The sequence below is a fragment of the Cryptotermes secundus genome, unplaced genomic scaffold, assembly GCF_002891405.2.
Source record: "Cryptotermes secundus unplaced genomic scaffold, Csec_1.0 scaffold620, whole genome shotgun sequence".
In the NCBI taxonomy this organism is placed as follows: domain Eukaryota; kingdom Metazoa; phylum Arthropoda; class Insecta; order Blattodea; family Kalotermitidae; genus Cryptotermes; species Cryptotermes secundus.
This window is the reverse complement of record NW_019723312.1, coordinates 383,652-396,964: the sequence shown is the minus strand read 5'-3', so window position 1 is coordinate 396,964 and position 13,313 is coordinate 383,652. Positions and strand designations below refer to the sequence as shown.

The following is a 13,313-nucleotide window of genomic DNA, read 5'->3' as shown; positions in this document are numbered from 1 at the left end:
TTGTACTGCGGCCACTTCTGGCCTATTGTACCAGACCCAGATCATAGGTAAGGGTGAATGTGGAGCATTTTGTGGAATGAAGATTGGCAGGGGAAACCGAAGTACTCGGAGAAAACCCACCCCAGCGCCACTTTGTCCACCACAAATCCCACTTGACCAGACCTGGGATTGAACACGGGCTACCACGATGGGAAGCCAGCAACTAACCGCTTGGGCTATGGTGTGGTGTTAATAGTTTGAATCACTGTTCGCAGTTTTTTAGTTTCTATAATTGTAGTTATCCTGCTTTCTGCCATTTTGCTGTTATCGATCAATATTTTGTTCCTGAAAAATGTTTTGTTGGAAGCAGTTAATTTATGCATTGCTCAAAACGTGTCTTGTTAGTTATATATTAAATAAAAAGATACAGGAAGACAGTTGTCGTTGATTTGAAACTTTCCTGCTAGGACCATAGGAATGTCTAGTCACTGGTCTGAATGTTTTAAGGCAATGCTTTGCAAGTGACTTTCATGATATTAGATTTGTTCTCTGTACGAGAAAGTAATATGTAAAGGTTAATTGTGTGAAGAAAGTAGTGGACTGAGATTTATTAAATTATAATTTGAATGTGTTAAGTATTTTGTGGCATATTTGTGCGCTGAAATCAAAATTCCATTAATGAAGAAATTAAGAGCAGATTAAATTTGGGGAATGCTTGCTATCATTAAGTTCAGAATGTTTTGTCTTCTTGTCTGCTGTGTAACAACTTAATGAACCAAAATATACAATCTTGTCACTTTGTATGGGCTTGAAACTTCTCTCTCAGATCAACAGAAGACCATAAGTGAACATGAAGAGTATTATCTTTCTGTGATGTAAGACCATGTAGTGTGCTGGAAGTTCAGACATTTCAGAGGAATGTACAGGGTTTGTCCGAAAAGTAATGTCAGTTATTTTATTGTGAAGTGACTATATGTCGCAGCACTCTCAGACCGGTTGGGATCGGTGGAGGGGGAAGTCAGCTTATGAACCCACGGTCGCTTAGTCGTCTCCGAACTTCCTGAGAGTGACGAAAGGCTTTTCCGTGAAACTCGTTTTTGTCTCCCGTGCAAGCCGCAATGCAGCGCTCCTTGGAACAAAGGATTGCCATCATGTTTTGTGTGAAATTTGGCAAGTCTGCAGTGGAAACTTTTCCCATGATAAAGACGGCCTTCGGTGATGATTGTTTGTCGGAATGTCAGGTCTACCGGTGGCACAGGGCCTTTTTAGAAGGCCGTGAAGAGGTCGACGATGAAGCCCGCGCTGGACGGCCATCAACAAGCACCACCGACGAAAATGTGAGTTTGTACTACATGGTACAACCATCAACGCCAAATTCTACATGGAAGTGCTAAAGAGACTCAAACGAAGTGTTTGTCTCATCCGGCCCGACATCGCGGACGATTGGAAACTTCACCATGACAATGCGCCAGCCCACACCGCCTTCCTCGTGACCCGCTTCCTGACCAATTCAAAGGTGCCAACGGTTCCCCAGCCGCCCTACAGTCCTGACGTGGCTCCCCAGACTTCTTTTTGTTTCCGCGCTTGAAAACTCTCATGAAAGGACATCATTTTGGGACAGTTGGCGAAGTCAAAGAGGCTTGCACCAAGGCTCTAAAGGACATTCCGGAGGAGGCCTACCATGACGCCTTCGATGCCTAGAAATCTCGCTGGAATCGATGTATCGACGCAGAAGAAGCCTATTTTGAAGCCTTTTAATGTGTTGCACCGATCTAATCCATAAAAGTTTTTTAATCGACTCACTGACATTACTTTTCGGACAAACCCTGTACTGCTTCCATCTTCAGTGTCAGAGAGATGCTAGGCAAACAGCAAGCTGTGTGAGTTGTGCATGGAAAGTGTGGTTAGGTATAGGCCCCATGTCCAGGGTACTTGGTCTCTGGGCTCAAATAGAAACCTGTGACCTCACAAATATGAAGCTACCATCTCAACTGCAATGTTTGGCAGTGATATGACAACACATTCTGCTTTCCACAGTTGTGATTATTGGCACTATGAAATTATAGTCCACTTTATGTTGAATGATATTTCCCCATAAACTTCAAAGCAGTCTTATTCATGGAAAGTGCAGATTAATTGCTTTCTTAAGCCTGTTAATTGTGATCATTTATTACTACCGTGCCTGCCAGTAAATCTGCACTGGGAGTCATGGAACAATCTTTCTTATTCCTTGTTGGTTATGCGCATTTAATGTCTCTCTGCTTGCTATAAGATGTGCGAAAGTTACATGCTTTTGTCACGATGTTTACACTGATTTTTATGGAGGAATGAAGAAAGTGACCTGGACTCAAACCCATGTATATAACAGTAAAATTAACAATTTCCCAGATTTGTTGTGCTTTTTGCTTTTTTGTGATGTGCTGAGTGGGAGAAACAGGTCAGACTGATGGATGTTTCACAGATGTTTGTGAGGTCTTTGAAAGGTACTAAAACAAACCATTACGATATTGAGATGGGCATGTTATAAGCAGATACTCTTCACCACATATGTATTAGTTATGTGACAGATTTTAATAAGTTCTCACTGGAGGGAGGCTCAATTATGTAAAGTTTAAGGAAAGGGGGCATCTTACACTGAAGTCTGACAATGTATAATCCTTGCTTTATACAGCAATGTTCTCGTATGAACACGCATAATTTTCCTGTATTGAATTACATATGGTATATTATTAATTATAAAAGTGTAAATTGTGTAGAATTCTATGCCTTCATAAGATAGTAGGGCAACTATATAATTATGCTCTATTCTTTGAGTATTGCCTTAATTTACTGCACTTTGTTTTAATTTACCAATTGCTACTTTCCCCCTTGCATCTCCCAAAGCCAACAGCTGATTTCTTTATTTTGTCATGTCTCTTAATTCTGTTAATAGGAAATACATTTAGTGTAAGTGTAATCATTGGTTTTATGTTAAGGTTGAAAACACACCTGCCTGATGCATTGAACTAACCAGGTGAATGATTACTCCAGTATCATGTTATTCCGCTGTACTGGATGTGTTTTGGGCCCTGTTTCGCACATCCAGAGATGTAGTAGATATGGTGTGACGTGGTAAACACTGAACTTTCTGTAGGAGATGTTGTGTGAAATTAGTTTTAAGACAAATCTATTTATTCTGTGTTGGCTCAAGAAAGTAGGTTATTCTTAGCACCAGTCACAATTTTACCATGTGAAATTTTATGAAGATATTTGTAATGATAACCACGGCCTCAAATTTACATATCTGTTACTTACTGAACCCTTTCACTGTTATACCAGAACAGACTTGCAATATGGATGCAACTGTACAGGTAAACTTAACACATGTTGGAATGTTCTTCAATAGAAGATTCATAGCAAAGAAAGGAATTGTGAGAAATTCATGTTTAGTTATAAATTGAGCTTTGGAAAGAAGGAAATGAAATATATTTGCAGGTGTGAATTAGGGCATGGATGTATTAATTTGTGATTAATATGAGAAATGACTAATTAAAATTACTGTCTTCTGTGATGTGATGATGTGCAGATTGGCATACAGCTATAAATATTCTGGAGGAACCTGCCTCCATCTGCTGTGAAGATAGAGGAAGCATATTTCTGGAAAACAAACTACATGGTATCACATGCCAGAAGACCAGTCTTAGAAATGGCTGCATTTTTGATTATCAGTGAAAGGGTTAGTGTGGGTGTTATATTTATCATTTTACATGTTTATATTTGCATTGTGTACATGTTTTGTGTGTGTATATATATATATATATATATATATAAAGAGTACAATCTTGATGATCTGGCAGTGTGCTAGTCCGACACGTCCAGTAATCTGGCATCAGGTGCCCGCAACGTTATGCAGGTTTCTACAGGCAGCAGAGGCTGTCTTGTGTTCAGTTGAGCTTGACAAACTGATTCATTTAGACCCTCGCTAGTACACAGTGTTTCGGTTCTCCAGTAGTACTCATATACTTCTCATACAGCGGTGGATTCAACATGTGGTGAAGATGTCCAGTTCTGACAAACGTAAACATAAAACAGAGTGGGTAATGTTCAGTCTGATGTGACGTACAAGTTCACAACACTTCAATCCTCGCTCACCTTACATGTTTCGATTCAAAAGAATCATCCTCAGAGGCGCACCAGTACGATAAGGAAACACTGTCACATAAGATATTTTAAACAATATGCACTTAAGCTATGAATAATGCTCACTATATAAATTTTGTTTGATTCTTTTGAATCAAAACATGTAAGGTGAGCGAGGATTGAAGTGTTGTGAACTTCTGTCACAGACTGAACATTACCCACTCTGTAATTAATAGTGTGACAGACCAGAATGAGACAAATCAAATTACTAAACATAAAACTTTAAGTGCTAAAGTGAAAATAATTAAGAAACTTGACAAAGGTTGAAAACTTATTAATTTCGTTAAAGAGATGGCATTGGACGTGCTATGATATACGATATAGTTTTTCCAGTAATCCATTTTCGGTAATCTGGCGATACCTTGGTCCCATATATGTTGGATTACCAAGAGTGTACTTTATATATTCCAAGTAGGGCTTCAAAAGGGATAATTTTCAATCTTCCAGGGCTTGTGCAAGTCTAAATGTTGTACTCTCAAACCAGCTCAAGTTTTTAAGACAAAATTTCCAGTCACTGTGATGAAAACTGCTACTGGGGTTGCAATTCTTAAAACAGTCAAAGAAACTAATAAAAATACATCATCTGGTCAAAGCAGTCAATCACACTATTGCCATCAGCACTGGCAGTTTGCAGTTATATTCACACCCTTGCACGACAAGTTTAGATTACTACCTATTAAGAGTCACAGTATGAGCAAAAGAATGCCAGAAATTAATTTTCCTTCAAATTTTAAAAAATGTGCTCCAGGTGATTGGTTAGTTTGCCCATGTCACGCCAACCCTGCAGTCCTCACACCATCATGCAATACAGTGCATAACATGGAAAGTTATTTTGTTTTTAAATGTTTTAATGAGATATACATAAATGATGTATGATGCAGTAGTATGTGATTGTTTTTGTTATTTGTTAAATTTGTTATTACAGTACTTTGTAGCAAATTCTGTGCTTGAAACTTTGGCACTTATTTTCCAAGTAGAGATGATAAATAAAAGCACGTATATTAAAATTTTGAAGGTTTAAGTAGGAGATATCATTAAGAATTTTTTTTTTAAGTTCCTAAATGTGAACTGAAAGAACTGGACCAATAAAAGTTTACTCAGGAATATTCGTTTTTGATTTCTTGAGCAAAATTTGGTTGTAATATTGTGAATTCATTACAATGAATCATTTGTCATATCTGGTTTTTAACATGGTTTCCTTTACATGTTTTGACTTGTCTTTTATTTAGTCAGGTATTTTATATGTAATAGACCTTGGATTTGGTATCATCCGACCAAGAGAAGGTGAGGTATTTACCCATTTGTTTTTGAATAACTTTATGAGAGTAGCTAAGTTTCTTTGAAAGTTATTCTGGCTGGTTGTAGATGAGAATTCTGGATGCTTTGATACTGTATAACCAATATTTTACTGTACTAAACTAATCTGAATTACTGGTACATTGAAGACCATGGCATATGGGAGCTTGAAACTGATGGATTACACAATAAAATAAAAACTAAATCAGCTGCCAAGGAAACAATTTTATATGAACAGAGTTTAGGCTTGCATATGCACAGTTACGCTATCAAATGTTAATAAAACTCTCTGTAAGAGATTAGGCCACTCCACTGTCATAATGGCACTTTAAAAAGTGCTGAAACAATTTCAATGCTGCCATCTGCATATTTACTTCAATAAAATAAGGAACAAAGCTGTATTCTCAGAAACTGCAAATTATTATTTCTCATAACTGATAATGGACAAAACAAGAACAGAAATACAAAACTATGATAGCACAGTACAAGAATAATCTAACAACTCCAAGTTTGTGCAAGGACCGTTACAGAATGTTATCCTGCACGCACTATACTTTGTGGACATTTTTGTTAAAAAAAAGGATCTAAATTCTTATGAACTACTGTAAACAATACAAATATATCTTTACTATAATTAAAAGAAAAGTTCATATTACTTCCAGGGCCAATTTAGCAAACCTTAAAAAAATCATACAAATTACTTACAAGTCTGATAAACTTTCAAAAGTTCACAGCAATTACCATCACGACCAATTTGGTAAAATTAATTTTAAACAGTGAAGTAACAAATCTACATTATCTACAATTTCCAAGCCCTGATTTAGGTCATGTGAGTTGTCAAATTATGCCACTAACATCCAATTTTCTAAAGAATGCATAATTAAGAAATACATAGTTAATAGAAAGTCCGTCGAGTGTAACAATTTGTAGGTCACTTCTTTATCACTTCTGCCTTACATGTTTCGGTTTGACACAACCATCATCAGAGGCACTTACTACAATTATGTTTATGATAAACAATGACAGTGTTTTCATAATTGTAGTAAGTGCCTCTGATGATGGTTGTGTCAAACCGAAACATGTAAGGCAGAAGTGATAAAGAAGTGACCTACAAATTGTTACACTCGACGGACTTCCTATTAACTTTGTGATTGATAGTGTAACGGACCAAAAATGAAACAATTCAAAATAATACATATTTGACCCCAAATTACTCACTTATTTTTTATATTTATTCTTTCATTTCTGGAAATTCAAATCTTTTAAGCTTACTGCTATCTGTGGTTAACTGAATATTCTAATACTTGAAACATAGAATTTAACTACACAATATACATACTTCACTTTTAGACAACCAAGATCTTTAATAAACATTTAAAATAAAAAAAAACCATACATTATACTGTGTACTAATTTAGTATATTGATAACTGAGTTAATGATTTCAGGCCATAATCTAAGACACAATGTGGAAACACATGTTTGAACTAAGTTAATTAACGTAACAAAGACTTCCTTCAGTTTCCTGTGCACGTTTTTTCTCAACTACGAAATGGGAACAGTAAATATGAATTTTGCTTAAAGTGGAACCACACTTATAACTGTAAAGACGGAACCAAGAGTGTATACTGTGTCACCATCTGGCAGTCACATATGTCATTACATCACCATTAGGAAGTTACTAGATTGTACGCTTCTGCTTCTGCGCGATGGTCAGTGAATGGGGCACCCATTGAGCACAGACCTTTTTCATCTTCAAGTTCCGATGTATGATGGTGTGCTGGGTACCGTCTGGTGTGTGTGCTGTTGCTGGACACCCACTGCTTTTGTCATTTTCTGCACAGTCCTTGCCGTCTTTGAACTCTGCTATCCAGCGAAACATGGTTCTGCTTCCCCACATACAGCTGCTAACCTCATGTGAATGCATGAAGCAGCCACTCCTCCCCTCCAGAGAAACTGCACACTCCACCGCTGGCTGTGACTGTCCGAGTGTTGTCCACGACTGTTGCCAGCTTCCCACTGCAGGAGCCCACATTTGATCTCACATCAGCTCATGCTGGATTTGTGGTGGACATAGTTGTACTGGGGCAGGTTTTGTTGAGTACTTCACCTTCCCCTGCCAGTTCTCATTCTAACTGCTTCACATTCTTTAATCATCCAACACTGCATTCTTGATATTGACAGCACTGTTTAATAACCAACTTAAACAATATCACCACTTGAAAACTTGTCTACATGATTACTTATGGTTCTGTTATAATCTTTATGCTAGAAGGTTAGCACCAAAGTTCTCTGCATCTTAACCAAGAGTCAAAACTAGTAAGGGAATGGAACAAATCTTTAGTTCACTGAAGGAAGTGCCAGGTTACTAAAGCAAAGTCATCACTTGTAGATACAGCAAAATTTAAAGATTCATGAAATATGGCACAATTTCTGATTTTCTACAAGAGAAAAAATCTGCTGTTGTGGGTCATATCACTTTTCTGAGCGCACAGCAATGTCTTGACTAATGTTCCTTTAGTGATGCACTAGAAGAGCTACTGATTCATTAAAATGTTCATGCATTACTACACCTGGCTGTTAAGCTGATATCAAATTAATCTGTGTTATTTTCTAAAACACAATGCAATTACACAATTTAAATGACTCCAAGTTTCACTGTAAAGCAAAATAACAGGCGTGTGATTATTCCAGGCTCAAATAAAGAGAAAACAAGTTAAAGAGAGCTGTGCAAGGAATGATATATGACAGCTGTCAAACTTCAAACCAGTTAAGGGCTGCATTATATGCCGGGTACCTAGCTGGGTGCCACATTACAATAGAAATTTATTTTCTCCAATGTATCAATACAAATGTCTGCCCTGCAAAGCACACAAGGGCATTCATGAAATTTAAAAAACATTTTAATTAAATGGTGCCAAGTCGACAGTGCTTAAAAATCAGACTGTATCGACATTGCCTATAATCATGGAGACATATTAATTCCTTACTTTCCTATGTTACAAATTAAACATAGTATTGGACCAATTGTAAAATTACATAAAATATGCAGTAAGCAATTTTCATTAACTTTCTAGGCCAGATTCAGAGAGCTCTTCAAAGAGAAAGAATGGGTTAAACACACATTTTGAGGAACAGAAGTTAGAGTCTTGCAGGCCGCAAGTTGACAGCCCTCATATTGTAATTCACAGCAACATCATCAGTCCTGCACACTCAAAAAATCATCTCCACTTCAATGAACGGTATTTCTGTACATTGACCCAACATACGTAAGTCACTATACTGTAATTACTCCTGTTCCCAAAAGTTTGTCTTCAATTTTTCAAAGATTATGATGAAATGAACATGACCTTCTAAACTATTTATATTAATTTTGTAGATGGAGAATAAACATTCTGCTACAACTTCATTTAAGTATATCCCTAATGTAGCATGACTTCTTTGTAGAGTGAAGTCATCCAAATTGAGTAAATTTCAAGAACTAGTATAACTTGTGCCAAATAAATCTGCTACAGCATGGCGCACACACACTGAACCATGCTCACCATGGCTGCCACCAGCGTGCTCTCTGCAGCGATGCCTGGAATGTTTCTCTGTCCTGCTGACATGATAGGCCTTGTGCCATTCACTCACCACAATGCAGCATTAATAACATTGTTTCACACTCCAACAGAATTAATCACACAGCCCATGTGCACTGCTGTTTTTCATTCTGCACATCTTATTGTAGAACCTATGCAGTGTAAGTTCAGTGGCTATATGATACAATTCACTGACTGTTTATGTCTAATTCCAACGTGCCACAGTACCAGTGGCACAGAACTCCTCCCAGATAAAATGTGGTACTGCAAACTCCAGAAAAAGGCAGTACAGTTGCCATCACTGTTTCGCTAGCTTCACCTAGGGCTCAGTTAATTATGCAGGTGGATGAAATGGGACTGAAACACATTTTCTATTATCTAAAGCCCCAATGGTTAGTGACGGCAGCTACGTGCAAAGCCTCAGATTGGTACACTGTTTCCTGGTAAGGCAGCCTTAAGACTACGTTACATAAAAAGCACAGCAGAAGAGAGGACACTGGTGGCAGAAATTGTTCAACATGGGTTCTGCACAGACACTGACCAGATGGTAAACATGAAGGCTATGTTCCTCTCTGGAAACAAGGCTATTATGCATGAATACAGACTTTCCTACAAACATGGAGATCATGGTGCCACCATTAGATACTTCTCACACTGTTCTTGATCTCTGTAATGACAGTTCACAGCTGCTTTCATGTACCCTGCTAACAGTGCCACACCCTCTTGTGATGCATACTGTGGCAGGTTTACCTGGCTTTAGTGATACAGCATCATGGCTGTCGCAAAACACATATCAATACACAAGTACCAACACCTACAAAACATTCACACGTCTTCCTAAAATAGACACTATATGCAGTCTTGCTCTGCTGTCTGCAACAAAATAATTCTCTCACTTTATCAGCAGCTTTGTGAGTAGTTACAATTAAAATCATCAATAAATATCTCTTTACCCATCTTATTCAACCCCTCCCCTCAGAACATTTCATTAGTAGTTACAAGGTGTAATGTGATGTATGTGTAAGACATTTCTGAGCTTGTGTCATCATCATTAGATTTTAATTTCAACTTACGACGGGAATGGAAGTTATATCGCAGGTCTGCTATTTGGACTTTTCTTTATGTAAGGTGCCCATTCAAGGTATGACATAACCTCAGACATGTCTTAAGACACATAACAGAAATACAAAGATCACTCAATCCTGCATTTCCTGAATGGCAAGATAATACTCCCATCTGTCACATTAATACCATTTCTGCAAGATTACTTCCAAAGTAAAAAATTAACTAATCTTTTAATGTTCCACATTACGCATTAATCATGAAGCTACTACAAACATTATCATTTTCTACGCCGTGATACCATGCAGTTTGGTAGATAAATTTTCAGATGAATCTGTTGATTCCATCTTCAGGGTAGAATATTGCTAATGATCTACCTGACTACACAGTGTCTGATCTCTCTTCACGTAGGAGTTGAGGTTCTCTCCGCAGTGACTATGATGAGTATGGTCTCCAGGATTGATATGCCATGTAGCTTCAGGACAGCCTTATGTTCCAGAGGACCAGATCTTTAGGGTCGAACAGTAACCCAAGCTGCTCAGCTCACCACCAGCCTATGTTGATTTTTTGTTTGGCTTACTCTTCAACCCTGAAGAAGTAGGAAATATATTTGCCTGGAATGCCTCTGCCCCCACCAATGGTGTCTCCACCTTATCGTGGTGGTGGGGTTCGAGTGCTCCTGAGACCCTGAAACCTATGCTGGCAATAGAATAGTTATTGGTAGGGTCACCCATGTCAGACAGGTCAAGAAGTAGGAGCCAGATGAAGAGGGATACCCTGGTCCTCCAGTTTTGGGGTTGGTAGTGAGGCTAATAACGTCACATCATAAAAACTAAATTGTTCAGAAACCAGACAATCTGCCTCGGATGGATGGACGAAGAATAGAGACAGATTATTCAGGAGGACAAAGCTCACCCTGAGCTGTAGCGCCGAAGGGAAGGAAGGAATGTCTCTGAACTACACAGGAGACCATACTCTTCAGTGACCTTCACAGTCAGAGCGTCAAACCCTCAAGATGACATTAGGCATCTCCACATATGCAGCCATTAATTCTGAGGCCTCATTTAATATGGCACAAATACTGTTTAACGTAAAACTACATACGAACGAAGATACTCTTCAATCCAAACTCCATCCCACCAATCGTTCAAACAACCTTAAAGTTATGGATGGAAATTTGCATGCATGCATCATCATACTTGTCCATGTTACTAGGCTAATATTAGGTATTAATGCTCAGTATTTGCTCAAATGCTTTTATATTATACACGCCAGTGCAGCGGAGAGGCATCGCTACAAAAGAGCATGTATACAAAGACAACAGGCCCCATTACCTAAAAGCTGGACATAGAAATACATGACTACATTTTGCACGAGTAGTTAAATGTGCAGTTAAGCACTATAACACAAGCAGACTGTGGCCAGATAATATAAAAATTGACAGACCCTATAGCACTAAATTTGCTCAATACAGCTTCATAAAAAATTACAAATTGCCATGATATAATGAGGACCTGTTTCTCGTGCATCATAAAAATATTAACCAGCAGGAGATCAGAGACCAGAATGTTGGTGTCCCATCAACAGTACTTTATACCAGTCTGTGTGCGTCATAATTTGTTCTGATATACACCGAATTTATTTCTGGACTGCATTTCAGGTGCCTACCACAGTTCTCCGTCTTTTTCTTTAGCAGGGACTTCGATGACGCGAGGTTTATCGATGATTCGAGCTGTTCGGTTCCCTTTCTCAACGATGCCTATGATCCAAGCCTGGTACCCTTCTTGCTTCTCAATGTCTTTGCAATAAGCTGCAGCCTGTTCTCTCGGCAAGCAGATCAGTAAGCCACCTGACGTCTCTGCAGAATGACCTTGCAGCAGCTGGAACATGTTTCCGCAGGCTTTGGCCACAGCAGCCATCTTTGCTATGACAGGTAAGTTATGGATAACAAATGACACTTCATTTTTTTGATGTCTTGCCAAATTCTGTGCGTGCCCCAGCAGACCAAATCCGGTGACATCCGTGGCACCATGAGCGTTGTATTTGTGCATCAGACGTGCAGCAATTCTGTTTAATCTTGCCATGGAATCCATGCCTCTCTGATATGCTTTTCTGACATCATCTTCTGAAACAACAAGTTTGATTCTGTTCCATCTTTCTGGCTGATCCAGCCACTGGTGAGCATTTACAGCCACCTGTGTACCCAAGGGTTTGGTCAGAACGAGAACGTCTCCGACCACAGCATTGTCAGGAACGATGTATTCGTTCGGCTGGCAGACTGTGGAAGCAACTCCTCCGATCGTGCACCATGGATTCACTACCGTCTGTCCACCAGTCACTGTGGTACCAGCTTCCAGGGCTGAATCTTTGAATCCTCTCATTATGAGGGGCATCACAATATCGCGTTCCTTCTCAGTCATCTTGGTCGAAACCCCCAGAAGCATCAACATGTTATCGCATTCTGTGACACCCATCGCATACATATCGCTAAGCACATTTGCACACGCAATCTTGCCCATCATGTAAGGATCATCTACCAATGGATAAAAAAAGTCAGTAGTCTGAACAAGCGAGAGCCCACCATGTTGCAATGGGGTTACAGAGCAATCCATACCAATCCCAATTCTAGGAATTGCCATATGCATAAAGTGGGCATGTTCATCCTGAGCATGATCTTCGTCTTGCTGAAGTCCCTCCAGAAGCTTCGAAAGAGCCTCCTGGGGGACTTTACACCCTCATCCTTTTAGATCAGCAAAACGTGTCAGACGGAAAGATGCGTCCAACTCATGTGCCACAGGATCAAAAGGCCTTCTTAATGCTAAAGTATTTGGATTACCCTCCAACTCCAGCTGCGCAACCGATAAGTTCCTAACATTCACCGCTTGAAGAGCTTCCGGTGATATAGCAGCAGCTTGTAATTCAGCCATTGCAGCAGGATTCAAATATGCGTTGGTAATAATGGTTCAATACTTAAAATACAACCACACACACAAATAAATCTCTCTGTAATATTTTATATTTGCACAGTACCGCTTCAAACACTGCACTGATGCCGGCTTGCGTATACAACTGGAATGGCGTCTACCGTCCACGCTTCTACTTGGCTTCTTGGCGGCTTTTTGGCTTCAGGTTTACGATACACAACAAACGTTCCTTCCAACACAAAGCAACGGTTTCCGTGAGGAAATTTTCAATTTTTGCCGCAAGATGGCACACT

At 39.1% G+C, this 13,313-nt stretch overlaps 1 protein-coding gene across 1 annotated transcript; it reads right to left on the bottom strand.

Moving 5' to 3' along the window:
* Positions 1-6,667: 6,667 nt before the first annotated feature.
* Positions 6,668-13,279, bottom strand: LOC111861807 (inactive selenide, water dikinase-like protein). The gene has a single exon (XM_023846682.2). It carries the CDS (start codon positions 12,739-12,741, stop codon positions 11,761-11,763), a length of 981 nt encoding a protein of 326 aa, XP_023702450.1. The 5' UTR covers positions 12,742-13,279; the 3' UTR covers positions 6,668-11,760.
* Between the last annotated feature and the right edge of the window lie 34 nt (positions 13,280-13,313).

Bases quoted from the DNA above. Each gene is read 5' to 3' on its own strand.
- LOC111861807 (XM_023846682.2), bottom strand. From the start codon at position 12,741: ATGCATATGGCAATTCCTAGAATTGGGATTGGTATGGATTGCTCTGTA.